General features: G+C 42.6%; 1 protein-coding gene across 3 annotated transcripts in view; it reads right to left on the bottom strand.

Annotated features, from left to right (window-relative positions):
• rad54l2 (RAD54 like 2) overlaps positions 1–19,726 on the bottom strand; it is a 123,433-nt gene that overhangs the window by 1,858 nt on the left and 101,849 nt on the right. For all 3 annotated transcript variants that reach the window (XM_080184363.1, XM_080184355.1, XM_080184368.1), the window contains 10 exons: positions 19,340–19,588; positions 18,636–18,754; positions 16,804–16,919; positions 15,627–15,726; positions 8,651–8,856; positions 5,642–5,817; positions 4,547–4,743; positions 3,609–3,802; positions 2,827–2,916; positions 1,350–1,442 (listed from right to left, as the gene is read on the bottom strand). In XM_080184363.1, the coding sequence (XP_080040489.1) occupies positions 1,350–1,442; positions 2,827–2,916; positions 3,609–3,802; positions 4,547–4,743; positions 5,642–5,817; positions 8,651–8,856; positions 15,627–15,726; positions 16,804–16,919; positions 18,636–18,754; positions 19,340–19,588 (1,540 nt within the window). The remainder of the gene's footprint in view (positions 1–1,349; positions 1,443–2,826; positions 2,917–3,608; positions 3,803–4,546; positions 4,744–5,641; positions 5,818–8,650; positions 8,857–15,626; positions 15,727–16,803; positions 16,920–18,635; positions 18,755–19,339; positions 19,589–19,726) is intronic.

Raw genomic sequence — 19,726 nt, 5'->3', positions numbered from 1 at the left:
TGAGTTGGATGATCAGCCACGATCAGAATGAATAGCGGAGCAGTCTTGTAAAGCCAAATGGTCTCCTCCTGCCATTCTATGTTTCTATGTTGAACCAAGTGACTTCTCTATGTTTCTATGTTGAACCTAGTGACTTGCTAGGCCATTTCAGGGAGCAGTTAAGAGTCAACCACATTGCTAAGGGTCTGGAGACATATATAGGCTACAGCAGGGAAGGGCAGCAGACTTTGTTCCTTAAAGGGCATTAGTGAACCAGATGGTTTTTTGACAATCGATGATAGTTTCATTGTCACCATTACAAAGTCAAGCTTTATTTTCCATAATTATGCATTGAATTTAAATTCCACCAACTGCCATGGTGGGATTTGAAACAACATCCCTCAGAACATTAGCCTAGGTCTCAGGGTGACTAGTCTACTGTCATTATCATTAAGCCACCATCCCTACCTAATGTCAGTAATGTTTCTATCTTTTACTTGCAGGAGCTCCCTCTTGCAATTTCAAAGCCTGTATTTTCAAGCATTCTTTTCATCATCTCCAGCCTGTGCTGAAGTATGTTGGCTTCTTCTGTATGAGGTGATTCCACATGTGATTCATTCTAAAGCTATATTATAATTTCAACCAGTCTACTTAATGACAAGTGCTGCTCTGAACTCTTGGTCCTGCTCCTTATCATTGTATTGAATTCAAATCCCTAATTCCCTCTTTCCCAAGAAAGCTGTGCAACTCTTTACTTCCCTTTCTTCCTTTCCTCAGACTTTTACAATCAAAGATTGAGGGGTCACTTATCACTTTTATGCTGGGATTAAGCTGGTTTGTCCTTTCTAATCTTGGTGTCCAGGGCTTTGGCCCTTTAACTCAGGTTTGTCAACAAAATGATGTATTATCCAGGTGACTATGTTAAAAGCAGACTTTTCAGTCTGAATTACTCAGTCAGATTTCTCTTGAGTGGTTCAATTACAAACTAAGTTGCACTGATCAAGACCCACCACTCAGGAGAAAAGATAATTCACATTTCTCTCCTTAGCATCCATATGATAACATTTTCTCATTCTTCACGCAACCCAAGGTACAATGCACCATTACCCCTGATCAAGTGGGTAACTGCTCTATCCTCAATCTAATGTCATTCTCCAACAGGACTGCTTTCCTCCCTGCTACTAGTCCCATTTATTAGGAAAGGTCTGTTCCAACATAGCAGCATACTGTAATCAGGTCCTTCCACGTGGATGTTGTGGGGGTTTTTACCCATGTGTTGTCTATCAGATCATTAGTAAAAGTGTTCTTTTTACTTCTTTGCTTAGGAAGTCAGCAGTCAACTAAAGAAAGATAGAACCAAAAGATCTCACCCGATGCAGCTGCATGGTTTCCCTCGGTCACTTTGGGTTTATTGCCCATGCGTACGGCAAAGATCCTTCCATCACATGTGCGAATGTACATCCCTAAAAGAAAAGCACATGGCATTTTGATAAGCAAGCAAAATGTAATAAATCAGTTTCAAGTACACAGTTGTTTTATTCAAGTCCCTGCAATTCTTTGCCTTGGTGAAATGGGATATTTAATACCTTGCACCAAGCAGAGCCAAATCCAAATATTTGTGTGAATCACCATATGGAAGCTGCCCCTCCATTCACTCCTGGACCATGTACCTCTGGGTCTCTTTTTCTATATACAGCTGTGGCTCAGTACAAGCACTCCTGCCTCAGATACAAATGATTAAAATCCAGTTTGACACTTCAGAGCAGTACTGAGGTAATACTGTACTGGTAGAGGTTTAACAGAGGCTCCCTTAGCTCTCTCTGGTGGATGTTAAGGATTACTTGGTACTATCTCAAAGAGCAGCCGGGAAGTTCTCATTGTCCTCGTCAGTATCTATCCTTCAACCAACACTTGGAAAAAAAATTTGGCTGTCACCACATTAATGTTTGTAGGATCTCGGTGTGCACAGAACTGCTACCAAGTTTCCTTATGTTCCAATGGAAGCTATAATACAAAATGACCAAGTAGAATTATCTGCTGTTATCTTTCCTCTTGGTCTTCAAAGAATAGCAATGAAATGTCATAGACAGGAGGGTTACCCAGTTTCCAAAACACCCTGTGAAAACAGAACTACTGACTTTGCAGCACAGTTTTCTTCCAATTGGCAACTGCTTCAACACAATGGAAACCAGAGTTCACTATACAGGGATGGTAAGTATAGATTTACAACCCATCACTTTGCAGAATATAGCGCTGCAATGTCCCCAAGTGCCCTCATATAGGGTCGAGTATGGCCTCAGCAAGAAGTTAGTAAGATTACATTAAAATATAGTATATAATTTAAAGCTATGTTCTATTTAAAGAAAACATGGCATCTCTCAATGAACAGGCACCCTCTGGATTTGATGCCTTTTGGTTTCACAGTTCAATTTAGATGCGAGGACTCCCCTAAGGTTTGTATAAGCGATCTCATGATATTTAGTGTAGACCCAAATGATTGTGCAGGGTTAAAATTCTACCTTCTCAAGCTGGGGATTACTTTTATTCTTCCATAACAGCTAGCTCCAAACACTACAAATGGGAGGAACAGAGGAAGGGAGAAGGGAAAAGAAGGGCAGAGGGGTGGGGGAAGAGAAAGAGAATAGAGGAGCTAGTTGCAATCATGCACTTGGCCAAGAAAATTGGAGATTCACTACATTTGTAGCTGTTGAGTTGGGATAACACTCTGATCTATGAGTTTACAACTTTGTACCTTAAAAGCTTTACTGATGAGGAAAGGTAAGAAATGGGCCAGGATGATTCACCAATTGATTATTTTCTCATGAAATGTCAGCTATTATAAGCTACCTTTTGTTCCCCTGATAACATGGATGCTTTCCCCAGCATTAATCCTGGCTTGGACATCAGTTGATGTATTGGTTCCAGGAATAACAATATCTGTAAAGGGAAACAGCAGGAAGAATGGTTCAATAAAATACTTCTACCAACCACACAAAATCTATAAACACCAGAAATTACCAACATGGGTATCACTGCTTAGAAATGGAATGGAAAATGCAGTATACTACAAAAACTTGAGGAAATGAGAAGCCATGAAGGTGTATTTTCATAATTGAAGTTATTTTATGGTAACTTCCACTGGGAACCCAGTTATGGCAGTCATTCATCTTCCCTCTGCTTTCTCAACTGCATGCTGTCCCCTCCCCCACAGCAAAATATCAGGCACAATGCTTGCCTCGTGAGATGATGCAAAGTTACTGCTTTCAGGCCAAGTTGGAAAAGGAAAGTCTTCTGCAGTTGGGAAATATTTGGTTTTGGTAGGGGTGGAGAGGAGAACAGTACCCCTAGAACAGTGAATATAATGTTACCTTTAACGAAAGAAATTGTGGGGCGGGATGGCAATGTATGTTTTCTCTCTTCAGAGATGAGATAATGCTTCTGACAACTTGTGGGGAATGAATGGAGAGTTTTGTCAGAAAAGTCTGTGCCTTCCCCTTCAGGCAGTGTGACATTCACCTCCCCCACACTTACTCCTGTATTGCTAAGAACTCTTCTCCACCTGCCTATTATTGGAATCATGGTAATGAGAGAATGGGCTGCTTTGTGCCCTTGGAAAGCCAAGTGCCTACCTGTGGTAGTGACGATTTTCTGTACCACGACACCAGCTCGCTGGAGGTGACCAACAGGGAACACTGGACCAAACCCCGAACCAGGCATTGCCATTCCACCTGGAACCTGCCGAGGCATCATTGGAATAGGCGTGGACTGTAAAGGGCGAACACTTGCCACTGGTTTCTCATCCAGTCCTTTGATTGGTCCCCTCCTGCAGGAAAGAACTCAACATAAAATACCTGCAGCAAAACATCTTCAAAGGTCCAACAGTTTGCTACACAAGCAACAAAATTGTTTTCTCTTCCTCAGCCAGAAAAGCTTCAAGAAGAATGTGCCACTTCTCAGATAGTACGACAATTGAGAGCCAATATCCCAATAACATAGGTTCCACAGAAGAACAGAATTATCCCCTCTTGAGCTCATGCGCCATCTCAATTCTGAGATGATGCAGCAAGCATTCAAGAAAGATTGACCCAACAACATTTTTCTTTCACAATGATGGTGTACAATTAAGTTTCAGGTAACATGATCCAACACACACAGACAGACACACACACACACAGACAGACACACACACACACAGACAGACACACACACACACAGACAGACACACACACACACAGACAGACACACACACACACACAGACAGACACACACACACACACAGACAGACACACACACACACACAGACAGACACACACACACACAGACAGACAGACACACACACACACAGACAGACAGACACACACACACACACACAGACAGACACACACACAGACAGACACACACACAGACAGACAGACACACACACAGACAGACAGACAGACACACACACAGACAGACACACACAGAGACAGACACACAAACAGAAGCGTTTTTATGACCAGCATTAACTCAGTGTGGGATCTGGGGCAATCAGATACTATGCTGCATGTGCATGCTCTCATTTACATACCAATGCCGCTGGCTAAAGATGGGGTTGTTGGTAAGGCTCTGGTCACTGGCTGGGTAATACTGGGCATATGATGGCCGGGTGTAAGGAACCGATGCTCGTTTCTCATCCTCGTAACTCTTCTTTGCTGCTTTTTTCTCCGCCTTGGTCAGCTTGTACTCTTTGCGGTCCATCAGCAGTGACTCATGCTGGAAAGGTTGCTGCAGAAAGAGGAGCCAGTTAATTTCTCAAGGAAAAGAAACCCCTGGATGGCCAAATAGGTCAGTTGTGGTACTGAATCTCAGATAAAGAAGCTTTAAAACTTGAAGCTGAAGCCAGTCTATGTCTATTTGAACATAGGAACGTGGGCACAAAGCAGGCAGCCATTCAGCCCCCTGAGCTTTCCATTATTCTGTTGGACCATTGTTGATCTGTACCTGCCTTTTTCCGTATCACTTGAAATCCCGAGCCAACAAAAATCAACTGATCTTAATTTTAAAAGTTTCCCCCAGAAACCAGTTTTTTTTAGGAGGCAGAGAAAAGGTGTTCCAGATTTCTACAATCCTGTGTAAACCTTTAACAACAGTAGTTAAGGGCAAGAATCCTGGCTGTTTGGTATTTCCCTGGCTTGATGCAAATTTAAGATTTTGACGGAGTGGACAAAAGATGTTTCCTCTTGTGGGAAAGAGCATAACTAGAGGCCATCAATAGGGAATTAAAAATAAATCTCTATCTAGAGTGTGGCGAGAATGTGGACTTTGCTACCACAGAATGGTTGAAGTAAATAGTACTGATGCATTTGAGAGAAAACCAGATTTGAGAGAAAAATGAACAAGAGGGTTATGATGGTAGACTTAGTTAAGAAAAAAATAGGAGGTGGCTCAAATGTAGTATAAATACTAGCAAGGACTGGTTGGGCCAAATGACCTGTTTCTGCACTGTGTATCCTATATAAAGTCAGCTATATCAGCTTCAGGCCTGAAACTGAGCCCTTTAGGCTGCCTAGCTCAGTCTCACTATGCATTCAATCAGACAGTCATTCAATAACATGGAAAAAGACCAGGAACCTGCATTCCTAACAGGTCCTGAGACTTGTGTGCTGAACACATTAAGTCATACCTTAGTGACAAGTTGTTTATGTTTGGCGCATGCTCTGAGAATCACTTCATCACATATTTGCTCTGGCTCTAGGTTGGTATCTGATGAAATGGGCTCTTCTTCCACAAAATGCAGCAGTGATTCAACTTCTTTCCGGGTGAAATTCAGCACTGGGTTTAGATCATCAATAACTCGGTCTGTGGGACATGAACAAGCAATTGCTAGTGGCTCAGTTAACTTATTTCTTGGAGTTGATATATTCCCCTCCCATCATTGGAGTAATTAGACCAGCACCTTGGCTGGAGACAGCAACAAGTTCCATGGACTTGGGACATAACTATCTGCCCCAATGATTCAACAGTTGCACATCGAGCCCAGCTAGAGGAAAGAGAAAAGGAAGGTTTGCATTCACAACCTAAGTAGTTATGGGAAACTAAGTAGTTTGAAATAAAGTGGCTTCTCTAACTTAGAAAGCATGGCAGGCAATTTGTGCAGAGCAAGCTTCCACAAACAAAACGGAATAAATGACAAGATGATTGCTTTTAGCAATGTACATTAAGGGATAAATATTGACCAGGACACCAGGCGAACTCCCGAGTTTAGTGCAAAATAATACCACTGGTTTCTTTTACATCTACCAGCAAGGGAAAAAGGAATCTCACCTTGTTTCAACTGTACCTCAGACAGTACAGGACTCTCTGTGTACAAAAAAATGGCAAACATTCCATAAAGTATGAAAGGGAACACACAATCCAAGAGACGGAGCTAAATTCTTTCTCGGTCTTGACATTATCTTTGTGATCTTGGCAGCTAAATTAGAATCACTGCAGTGCAGAACAAGGCCAATCGGCACATTGAGCCTGCACCGACAACAATCCCACCCAGGTCTTATCCCCTCAACCCCACTTTTTACCCTGCTGAGCCTCCTGACACTAAGGGGCAATTTAGGATGGCCAATCCACCTACCCCACACATCTTTGGAGTGTGGGAGGAAACCAGAGAACCCAGAAGAAACCCACACAGACATGGAGAGAATGTGCAAACTCTACACAGGCCAGAATCAAATCCAGATCCCTGGAGCCGAGAGGCAGCAGCGTTTGACCACTGTGCCATAGTGCCACCATTAAATGGCCATCAGTTCTCTTAAAACTAACAGGGTGATGACAGGTCCAAGCCTGACTGTCAGTGTGTGGACACATCCTTTAGCCTCTGTACTGAAAGAAAAGCAGTGCAGAATTATTTAGAATTCAACGTTCTTTCAATCAGCTGCCTGCCCTTCATTAAGTCAACAGTGCAAATCGAGACGCTCTGTCAGAAGTTTGAACCTGGCAAAGAGTCACACTGGTGCAAGTCAAGAACTTCCTTGTGATGGCAGGTCTTTTACTTTGCACCTACCTACCCTGCAACTGACTCTGTAGGAGCTTGGTGCTGACACTGCACATCTTAAAGGAAAATGCTCTATTTTCTTGCACTAAAACCCCTCATTTGAGAGCACATTACACTCCAAAAAAAACCAGGAGAAATCTGATGCAATGGAGCTAATCAGAATTCTGAATGGCTATGTTTATTTGTGTCACAATCTTATCTTTATGCCACTATCAATACCTTCAGTCCTCAACACTACCATTAACACTTCCTTTGTCTCCTGCCAAAACATTTTAGTCCAATCTCTCCTTGCTCTCACAAAGCTCCATATGCTCCTCTTGTAAAGTATAAAATCACATTTCTACTCCTCTAGCTCTGAAAGAGAGTCATATGGATTTGAAATGTTAAATTTGTTTCTCTTGCCACAGATGGTGTCAGACCTGCTGACTTTTCCCAGGTTTTTCTCTTTTTATAATACTCAGAGAATCATGCACATACACAAAGGCAGCATTAATTGCAGAAAGTGAGGGATGTTTTTAAGTGTAACTGGGATGTCTTGTAACACATCTTATCACTTACAACTAAGCAGACAATTTAAATTAAGATCTAAGATGCAAATTGAAACAAATCAGGAATAAATCAAAACAACCATGTTACGATAGATGTGCTCATTTGTCAGCCATTGTTATGGCTATATCCCCAATATGGACTAATCCCGTTATCTATTTTTCATAAGTCTTACTAAGGCTTGCAACACCATCAGAAGAGCAGTGCTTGACAACATCATATACAAAATGGTTGTCCACCTAAGCTCCATAGTCTCAACCTTCCTTGGCAAATTGTACTCCACTACATAGTTTGATCCAGGAATCGAAGTTGGGTCCCTAGTGCTGAGGCAATAGTGCCAACTACTGTGCCACAACGCCACCCCCAAATAAAATTTTTTATAGATACTATCAAAAAGACTTTGAGAAGCATCAAAACGTATGGGCTTACTCAAGCTTGCATGATTTGGTAACGTTCACAATTTTCTACAAATGAGTGTGTTCTTCAATGGCGGGGCTTTCTTGGGAAGCCCCTGTTGAATCTTTATAAATCTTGCACCTGCGACAAAGGCTGTTATCACAACTGTTCAGTATTTTAAAGAAAACAAAATTAAAAATGTGACACTATATCCCAGAGTCAGAGTCCTGTTACCTATCAAATGAGTAGCCATGTTGTGCAGGATTTGGGATTGTGCTGTAATACTGATGTTATGTCACTAACTGGATAGCTAAGAATATCAGGAATATATGCGCCAGTGACTGAAGTTTGAACTCAATGCACATGCCAACCATTATTGAAAGCTTTCCGCTTGGTGATAGGACTCGGTGATTGCTGATAAAACTGGATCAACAACCCATGCTTATCCTTCTGCCTAATTGTGCAATATATGGGAGCACCATCAGATGGTGCTGTTGAGATTCCAACTTTTAAAAAATTCGATAGATATTAGATGACGCAAAAGTGATGTGGATGTTAGGAAGCTACAATAAAAACAAAACCTCTCAGCAAATCAAGCAGTTTTGGCAGAGACACACAGACAGACACACACACACGAATAACATTTCAGGTTAACAACTTTCATCAGAACAAATGTCTGCTTTATAAACCCAGCACACTTACCAGACATGCCCTGCTTGGAGATCTGCCGATCATAGATCTTCTTCTCCAGCGTGTAGTCAGATACCAGCCGGTAAATATAACAAGGCTTTTTTTGACCGTAGCGGTACACACGACACACTGCCTGAGCGTCGTGACAGGGGTTCCAGGATGCGTCAAACACCACCACCCGATTGGCCCCAACCAGATTGATTCCCAAGCAGCCAGCTCTGCGGAGGAATGAAACATGACCAGTCAGCTGAGCATCTCCGGCAACATTGGGACAAGAAAGGAGGCCGAAATTTGTGATGCCAAATTTAGCTTTTAAAAGCTTGTAGAATGTAAAAGGAGAGATGCTGAGGAGTTCCATAGTGCTCCCCGCTTACAAAAAAAAATCATAGTATACACCATCTAGTGTAACAGAACATGCCATGGCTTGGGGTTTTACCTTGGTGACTAACCTAGAGGATCAGAAAATCATAGACTGGTGACAAGCAGAGAACAAAGGTCTTTGTGCTGGCTGCCAGCAAGAGCAAAACAGCTAGTTTCCACTCTTCAATCCTCCCCGATGTAGCCCTGCACATTTCCTCTCTTTAGGCACTTGTCTAATTGTTCTGCTTTGAAAATCCCCAATGTGTGTGTTGAAAATCCAAATGTGTGTTGCTGTCTCCAGCCAAGGTGCTGGTCTAGTTACTCCAATGATGGGAGGGGAATATATCAACTCCAAGAAATAAGTTAATTGAGCCACTAGCAATTGCTTGTTCATATCCCACAGACGAGTTATTGATGATCTAAACCCAGTGCTGAATTTCACTCAGAAAGTCGTCGAGTCACTCCTACATTTTGTAATGCTGCAACTTCATAAGACCCTTGTCAGACCCCACTTGGAGTACTGTGCGCAGTTCTGGTCGCCTCACTACAGGAAGGATGTGGAAGCTATTGAGGGGGTGCAGAGGAGATTTACAAGGAAGTTGCCTGGATTGGGAGGCATGCCTTATCAAGATAGGTTGAGGGAACTAGGTCTTTTCTCCCTGGAGAGAGGAAGGTTGAGAGGCAACCTGATAGAGGTTTATAAAATGTTGAGAGGAATAGATAGAGTGGATTCTCGGAGGCTATTTCCCAGTGCTGAAATGGTCGCTACGAGAGGACACAGTTTAAGGTGCTGGGAAGCAAGTACAGACGAGATGTTAGGGGTAAGTTTTTCACTCAGAGGGTGGTGACTGAATGGAATCGGCTGCCATCGGTGGTGGTTGGGGTGAACTCGCTGGGGTCTTTTAAAAGACTTCTGGATGAGTACATGGGATTTAGTGGGATTGGGAGTTACAGACAGTTCTATGGCCTGGTAGGTATGGATATGATTGGCGCAACTTGTGGGCCGAAGGGCCTGTTTGTGCTGTGGTGTTCTATGTTCTATGAAAATCATGACCGAATCTGCCTCCACCCTCTCAGGCAGTACATTCCAAATCCTAAATACTCGCACTTTAAAAAAAGTCACTGGTATTTTTTTCTGCTTTTCATTGTATTGGCATTTTCTTGTTCTGGACACTTCTGCCAATGGGAACAGTTTCTCTCTACTCTGTCAATATCCTTCAGGATTTTGTACATGTATATCAAATCTCCTCTCTAAGCATATCAACTGCAGCTTCTCCACTTAAGTCTGTCCACTTAACTGAAGCCCTTCATCACAGCAAACATTTTCATGAATCCTCTTCAAGTGCTAATCCTCCCTAAAAGTGTGGTAACCAGAACTGAACACACTACTCCAGTTGAGGTCGATCCAATGTTTTATAAAGGGTCATTCATCATAAATCCCTTGCTTTTATATTCTTACTCTATTTAAAAAGTGCAGGATCCTGAATGTCTTTTTAAGCACTTTCTCAACCTGCCCTGCCACCTTCAATCATTTGTACACATATACCCCTGAGTGTGTCTGTCCATTTCTTCCTCAACCCTCACTTTAGACTTGCATTGTTACTTTATATCTCCTCTCCAAAATTAGCATGTCACATACCTCTGCAATGAACTGTATCTATTGAAGTAGGGAAAAGGTGAATGCATTTTGTACCTGAAGGGAAAGGGTTAATGGATTTTGTATTTAAAATATGTCACAAACATAACCCTTTCTCATGGCTGATCTCCTTCAGCTTATACTGCTCCTGGCATTAATGTAAGTTATTTGTTCATGTCTTACATGCTTTAACTCTCATTTTTATAAAGACAGATAGTTTAATGGAGCTGTTATTTTGTAGACTTTGTAAATCTTACTTATTTGTGTTAGTTGGACATCGTTACACAGATGGTAGTTTAAGATACCGGCTTTTAACAGCTGCTGATGGCAGATCACGGTACCGGCTTTTAACAGGAAGGATCCTGCTGGGACAGTCGCAATCGCACAAGTAACTTCAAAGACAGGGATGCCGATACTGCTGCAGAAGGGTTTTGAATCGTGACCAGATTAAGCCTGTGTCATGACTGTAGCTGCCAGCTAGACTGTGATTCCTGATTATATCTGGGGTTGAATCACGCCCAAGGAAGGAAGACCTGAAGGTCTGGCCGGAATTGGAACTTTAAATCATGATTACTGCTACAGCTTATAGTGTATAAATGCCTGCCTGTGTTCTATGAGAAGTTTGGTAGTCCCTGCTTCTCCCAAAGCTCTTGAATGAACACTAGAGCTTTGAAATAAAAACCACTGCATTTTGACTCACTAACAGTCTCAGAGGTATTATTTTACCTACAACACTAACTTCTCCGCTCCACCAGCATGTCAATGTTAATCACTAATTTTCCTCATAGTTCAAGTACTTCCAGGTTTGTGAGATCTGCAAATTTTGAAATTGTACGCTGCACACAACTCTTGTTCTGCAGCAATCCTACAACTGATTACTGAGGAACCCCACTGAAAACCATCCTTTAAATCGAAAGAAAAAACACCATCCACCACTATTTCATTCCCACTCAGGCAACTTTGCATCTATGCAACCACTGTCCTTTCTATTTCATAAGCTTCAATTTTGCTGGGGTAATTCTCTCATATGGCAATTTACCAAACACCTTTTGGAATTCTATGCACATCACATCAACTGCTTTAACCTCAACAACCCTCTATTGCTGCCACAAAAAAGTGAGTTACTTTTTTCCCCAGATTGTTTCCAAAAACTTTCCTTTTATCAAGATGAACTGATTAGCTTGTTGATGTTGGGATTATCCTTAAACCCTTTTTTGAACAAGGGCATTACATTTGCAATTCTCCAGTACACTAGCACCATTTCTGCAGTAGCAGCATCACAGTATATTGCTGTGCTTTCTCTGTCTTTGTAGACACTTCTTGCCAATAATTTGATTTGAGTGGAATAAGGTGTTGTACATCTCCATCTCCAGGCATGCTGGACAGCAAACAAAGAATCATCCAATGATTTGGCCCCTCAGTGCCCGATTTTTCAGACTGGTCTAGTTCCCATCATAAGCCCTGGTATCTTTCTGGTGAACTGCCACTGAACTCACTTCCAGCATTAATATAACCTTCTTGAGGTCTGTGCCCAAACTGAATGTAACATTCCACAATATTGACCAAGCTTCAATAAAACTCAGCATAACTTCTACCCCTTTTGATTTCAGTCCTGTGGAAATAAAGGCAGCATATCAACAGCCTTTTTGATTACTTTTTGTATTTACCACTAACTTTTAGTAACTTGTGCACAAAGACATCCAAATCACTCTGCTTCTCCACAGCACCACAAATCTAATTTGTCTTCCTTGGGTCAAAGTGGATGGCGTCAAGCTTCCCCACACTCACTTAATCAAAGTTCCTTTGTAACCCCTCCACTCTCATCAACACAAGGTTCTGTGCCTCAGAGACATCAACAGACCTGGATGTACAATTCTCTATTCCTTCATCCAAATCATTGATAAACATGGTGGAAAGCTGACACCTCAGCAAAGGTCCTGGGGAAGTACCACATTATGTCAGAGAACACTTCCTTCACACCCAGTCTCCATTTCCTAATTCCTAACCGAGGTCCCAAGAAGCCAATTTATCCAAGTTGTTAACATCCACAACGGTGTCACAGCTTGGTATGGCTCCTGCTCCAAGACTACGACCACAAGAAACTACAAAGGGTTGTGAATCTAGCCCGGTCCATTACGCAAACCAGCCTCCCATCCATTGACTCCACCTACACTCCCCACTGCCTCAGAAAAGCAGCCAGGCCAGCATAATCAAGGATCCCATGCACGCCGGACATACGCTCTTCCATCGGGAAAAAAAATAAAGTCTGAGATCACGTACCAACTAACACAAGAATAACTTCTTCCCTGCTGCCATCAGACCCTACCTTATATTAAGTTTATCTTTCTCTACACCCTTGCTATGACTAACACACTACATTCTGCACCCTCTCCTTTCCTTCTCCCCTACATACTCTATGAAAGGCATGCTTTGTCTGAATTGTGTACAAGAAACAATATTATTCACTGTAGCCCAATACATGTGACAACAATAAACCAAGTCAAACTGAGTTCACCATCTGTTTTTGGGAAATTGCAGTTCTGCATCAAGGACTTTGCAGATGTGTACCACACTAAGTTCTTTTAGCTTTAACTGAAATCAGTGATATATGGCAAGATTTGCAGTAAATAGAGTCCCACTGTCTCTTTGCCTCAATATAAAACAGGATGCAAAGCAGCAACTACACTTATACAACATCTTTAATATGGAGCAACATTCCAAACATTTAGCAAGTGTGAGGTTATCCACTTTGGCAGAAATAATAGTAGGAGGGATTATTATTAAAAGGTGAAAAGCTGCAGCATGCTATGGTGCAGAGGGACCTGGGAGTCCTTGTGCACAAGTCACAAAAACCCAGTCTGCAGGTGATCAAGAAGGCAAATGGAATGTTGGCCTTTATAGCGAGGGGGATAGAATATAAACGTAGGGAGGTCTTGCTGCAACTGTACAGGGTACTGGTGAGGCCACAGCCGGAGTACAGTGTGCAGTTTTGGTCGCCACATTTACGTAAGGATATATTGGCCTTGGAGGGTGCAGAGGAGGTTCACTAGGCTGATACCGGAGATGAGGGGGTTGGCTAATGAAGAGAGACTAATTGGACTGGGTCTACACTCGTTGGCGTTTAGAAGGATGAGGGGGATCTTATAGAGACGTATAAGATAATGAAGGGGATGGATAGGGTAGAGGTAGAGAGATTCTTCCTGCTTACAAAGGAGAGCAGGACTAGAGGACACAGCCTCAATATAAGGGGGGGGGGGGTGGCAGTTTAGATTGGAGTTGAGGAGGAATTTCTTCACTCAAAGGGTGGTGAATCTCTGGAATTCTCTGCCCGTTGAAGTGGTGGAGGCTACCTCGCTAAATATATTTAAGTCACGGGTAGATAGGTTTCTGATAGACAGGGGAATTAAGGGTTATGGGGAGAAAGTGGGAAAGTGGAACTGATCCACTTCAGATCAGCCACGATCTTATTGAATGGCGGGGCAGGCTCGAAGGGCTAGGTGGCCTACTCCTGCTCCTATTTCTTATGTTATGTCCACGGTTTTTCACAAATGACAGACAGGGAAATTAACATTAACCCAGGAAGAAAGATTAGGAAGGGAAGGCTGAAAGTTTGACAGAGAAATACTCTTGGGATATTTTTGAATATGGATGGATCTATAGAACTTCTACAGTGGAGGCGGCAGCCATTCAGCCCATCGAGTCTGCACCAACTCTTCAAAAGAGCATCTTACCTAGGCCCTCTCCTTCGCCCTATGCTTGTAACTTCACATATTTACTGTGGCTAATCCACCTAACCTATACATCTTTGGACATGAAGTAGCAATTCAGCATGGCAGAACCACCTAACCTGGACATCCTTGGGAGGAAACTGGAGCAAATCCATGAAGACATGGGGAGAACATGCAAACTCCAGTCACTCAAGGTTGGAACTGAACCCGGGTTCCTGGTGCTGTGAAGCAGCAGTGCTAACCAGTGTATCACCATGCCACCAACATTAGATAGAATAGCAGAAGAATTAGAACAAGGTAAGTGCATGAATTGGGGGGGGCAGCAGCTGTGGAAAGGATAAGCCATACAAACAATATAATGAAGAAATGGAGGAGATTGCAGATGGAGTGGAGCAAATTAAAAGTTTATTTATTAGTGTCACAAGTAGGCTTAGATTAACACTGCAATGAAGTTACTATGAAAATCCCCTAGTCACCACACTCTGACACCTATTCAGGTACATCAAGGGGGGAAATTTAGCGTGGCCAATGTACCTAACCAGCACATCTTTCAGACTATGCGAGGAAACTGGAGCACCAAGGAGACCCACACAGAAATAGGGAGAACATACAACTCTGTATAGTTACCCAAGCTGGGAACTGAACTCGGATCCTTGGTACTGAGGAACAGCGCTAACCATTGTGCCACCATGTCACCCACAATCATAGAGGAACAAGGAGTTTAAATTTAGTGCGTTGTGGGATGTTTGAACAGGAAGAACAGGCAATGAGCAAACGGGACTTACAGGATGATATGGAATTTTCAACATGATACAAGGGGAGACCAGGAAGGACTGTGCCAAATCTGGAGCTGATTAAGCTACATTTCAGGTTTCAGCAGCAGATGAACGAAGACAGACAACGGTGGGGGTTGACAGCAGTGATGAAAGCATGTGGGACTTAAAGCACAGTTCAGGACACCAGGATTACACAGTTTAGCTCCAAAGTGAGGGGTTAGGGAGAAACGTACAAATCAGTGGCTCTGACTTCCTGCAAATCCTGAGCAATGAGTTGCTGACAGTTCATTTGCATGGATCCTCCGCAATGCAAATCCACACATTAAGCATTAAACCACTTCCCAATTAAATACATCTTAACTGACCCGAGTACAGCGGCATTTCCCACTCACTTGCTGCTGCACTAGGGTCACTGAATGGATGGGAGCGATCATACAAATAAATATGAAGTGAAATTGATCTTTTCAACTTTAACAGATCACACTCACCGAGTAGACAGCAGGAAGAGATTGGCTTTAGTGTTTCGAGGATCATTGAACTGGTTGATCAGCCGCTCCCGATCCATCGCAGAGGTGCTTCCATCCAGTCCTGCAACAATTGAAGAATGTTTCATAAAACATCCATTTAAACACTGCTTGTAATACTGGTACAATCTGCTGACTAAATAGGTTAACCCCTGACAAAACTACAGCAATCACATACACGAATTCTTCATACGTGTCATAGTATTTCAGAGGGCAGTTAAAAGCCAATCACACTGCTGTGTCACTTATGGGCCAGACAGGGCAAGGATGGCAGATTCCCTTCCCCAGAAGGTCATCAATGAAGAAGATGAGTTTATATGACACTCAAATATGGTTCTGTGGTCACCATTACTGAGTCCAGCTTTTCATTCCAGATTTTAGTTAATTGAATTTAAATTCCCCCAGCTTGAACTCTTGTCTCCAATTACATTTGAATTGTTACATTTCACTTCACACCTGGGTGAACTTCCACATTCTCCCTCCATAAACTTGACTTAATCCAAAACTCTGCTGTCCATGTCTTAACTTGGACCAAGTCCTGTTCATTTATCACTCCCTTGCTCACAGACTTGCACTGGCTCTGTTAAGCAACACCTTGATTTTAAAATTTGAAGCCTTGTTTTCAAACCTCGCCATGGCCTCACCCCTCCCTATTTCTCTAATCTTCTCCAGCTCCACAATCCTCCAAGATCTCTTCCCTAACCTACTTCTGGTTTCTTGTGCACTTTGGTTTTAATTGCTCCACCCCTGGTAGCTACAGCTTTAGTTATCTATGCCAAAAGCTCTGGAATCCCCACCCTAAACCACTCTACCTTGCTTTCCACACTTTTTTAAATGCTCCTTAAAATTTACCTTTTGCTTTTGGTATTTTGTCTGAATATTTCCTGTGTCTTGACATCATATTTTGTTTTATAATGCTCTTGGGTGATACCTTGCTATGTTTTATTACATTAAGATGCTATAAAAATACAAGTTATTGCTGGAAGAGGCAGGTGACATTTTGTGAAAGGCTGTATGAGTTGTCCACAAGATGGCACTGTCGTTTTTTTTGTAGCTTTTAAGATTAATATTATGTGATCTTAAACCTTTGCTGCTTTAATCTGAAAGATAAGATTGCTGCATGGCCCCCGTGGGTCCTTACGGTAATAGTTAATGTTCCGGATCCAAGGTTGTGAAGGTTCCTCGGAGCCTGCTTTTGTTGGCATCGATCTCTTTCCAAGAAACTCCTCAATGACCGAGAGTGTAGAAAGGCTCTGGCTGCAGAAAGGACAAAATAAAAACCAGACAGAAACAGTATAAAGCTCAGGAGACTGATAGACAATTACCATAATGAACAATGCCTCTGGTGTTAAACTCATATTTAATCAATCATATGTTGGGAGAAGACTATGGAATAGGAGGAATTCAACGCTCTGTTCTTGTTTGGTTTATTTAGAAAATTGGTACCAATACTTTAGTGAATACATTATTCATGTTGTACACGATGCTTCTCTTGTAATACGGCCAATTCATTCCTCTCAATGCCTGTACTACATAGCCCTATACAGACATGTCCAAACCCTCCCCCTCCACGACACAGTAGTCACATGTTCAATTGTCTACTGGACCGAATAATGCACTACCCTGCTCTACAGCAGGGTCCCCAGTGATGTACTTCATTGTACAATCATGGACCTCTAGCCGCCACCCCCACCACATGGGCCTGACTCTGCACAGTTCAAAATGATCTCCCCAGGCAGAGTCCTGGAAGGATAACATCAATAACTTTTTGTTGTAATTATATTGTTGCGAACATTGAAAGTTGCTTGTTTTAGTCTCAGCGTTGAACCTTTCTGCAAGCTTAAATGAAGATAAGCAAAACAAGTGCAGAAAATAATTTAGGGTCATTCAGAAAGAGGAAATTATCAAAGATTAAGCTTTTAGACTGCTTTTGGTTCCAGGGCTCGGGTACAAAAAATAAGCTAGTCATTCTGAGATATTTAAAGGAAGCCGTAAAGGGAAGTGACTCAGATCAGAATTAGTAAAGTGTCTAGATCTGCTTCAAGAGCGATCTTGTCCCCACTCTCCATCCACATACCTGTTTTCCTTAAAGCAGGAATTACTTAATAGTTATTGGGGCAAGAATCCAGGCTTTTCCCCTCCTTCACCCAAATGTGCCAAAGCCAACTGTGATGCCTTACTGCCAATCCAGTGGCATCAGCTACTTGAGGGCACATCCTGCAACCTCACTGGTGTGAGACACAGTGTTGTTATGGAAGAGGCATATATTAATTGGGTGGACAGGGATCAATCTCTGCCCACAGTGCATTACATTACCAGTAAATTCACGAGTACCAATGCCCTAGTCTATACCAATTTACCTTAGATGCCCCAGCCTAAGCCACAACTGAAAGGTCCCAACAGCATCACCAGCTAGATGTAATGCTGTGTAAAGCAACACCTAAGGTACTCCCCTCACCCTCTTGCATCCCCAATCCAAACAAAAACATTAGAATAGCTTGGAGGGTAGGTCTCTGTTGCATCCTCAATTAGCCAGAGTACAGTGGAAATTAGTATCCCTAAGGGTTCAATGAAACACCAAACACTGTAGAGTTACACAGTGCAGTAAGGTCTCATGTTTCATCTCCACCTTTGTTGAATGATCAGATGTCAGTGTGAGTGGTGGGCAGAACACAATAGTTGGGTTAAGCAGTCCTGGGCAGGGAAGTGTGCCAAAACATTAATCAAAAGTTCCTGAAGACCACACAATGACAGATTGCTGGAACTGTGCGTGTACAGCTATAAGATGAAGCTAGGACAGTGTAGCAGGGATGCTTCCGCCACTGTCTAAACAGCCTCCAATGGACTCCTGTTGAACCACATCCTAGCATGAGTAAGCGCCTTCAGGAGAAAGCTAAATAAAAACTGTGCTCAGCAGCAGTTTCTATCTGACCCTTACTATCTTGTGCATCATTCTCCTTAGCGCTCTCTTACCTAAACACAAGCATCTTGTCTCCAAGCTTCAGACTCTCCTCAATCAACTCAAATAGTAGGACCATTTTTGCAGAGTTCTCTAGCAAGCCAGGTTGGTAGCTTGCCAACACATCTTTAGCCTGAGGAGAGATACAGAGAGAACAGTCCACTTAATTCACGTGTATTAGGTTCTGAAAGATCATATAGTATTTTACACAAGGGAGACAACATTGTGCAAAATAAATAGGCAGTTAGCTCAGCCCACTATTAGAACAGAGCCTACAGTCGGAAGTCAAGTGCTGTTAAAAGGGATGAGAGGGCACTATCGTAACATGACACAGTACCCCAAGTAACAGAATGGCAATTCACATACAATTCTCCACTAAGTTTCAACACACTTTGTCTTGCCCAGAAAAGGGAGGTGGAGAAAATCAAGGCAGCCCCAAGGAGTTCTCATAAGCTAGAATGGAAGTGACAAAAGTACAAGAACAGCTCTTTGCAACAGAAATGAATGCTGGACAAGAGGAACAAGACATGGTTTTGGGAAAGGAGCGGGACAGTGGAATGGTGTGCTGCAGTGGAAACCATCATCTCCCTCACATGGGCTGCTCAAGAAACAGTATTAGTGATAAAAGATGTCAGACTTCCTCGGTCAGCCATGATCCAGTCCTAGATTTCAAAAAGTCTAACTATAGATGAGAGAAAGGTGGTGGTTTGTCACTTACCCACTCGTATGTTATGACCTGGTTGGCTTTGTCCTGGAAATGGTTGAATCCAACATTCTGGGTGAACTTGCTGTTTGTGGAATCAATGGTGGCAGTGGCACATTCAGTTTTGCGTTTGCCCCCAATAGGCAGAGTGCGTGCATTTGGTGTGCCCGCATTAAGGTCATTTACCTCAAGATCTAAATCTGGGTCATTGGCCAGGTTCTCTTTCTGTAGAGCCTCATAAAGTACATCTGGGTGGTTCCAGATCTGGGAAAGATGGAGCAGACCAACAACAATCAACTTTACAGTGTGCCACATTCAAATACCCACTCAGAATAACATGCAGAAAGCATGATACTTCTGCGCCAGCCCCAGAGCGAGGTCAAGGCTCCGCGCCAGCCCCAC

This window comes from Carcharhinus amblyrhynchos, chromosome 3 (assembly GCF_965287045.1).
Source record: "Carcharhinus amblyrhynchos chromosome 3, sCarAmb.v2.hapA, whole genome shotgun sequence".
Taxonomy (NCBI): Eukaryota; Metazoa; Chordata; class Chondrichthyes; order Carcharhiniformes; family Carcharhinidae; genus Carcharhinus; species Carcharhinus amblyrhynchos.
This window is presented reverse-complemented; position numbering and strand designations above follow the sequence as displayed.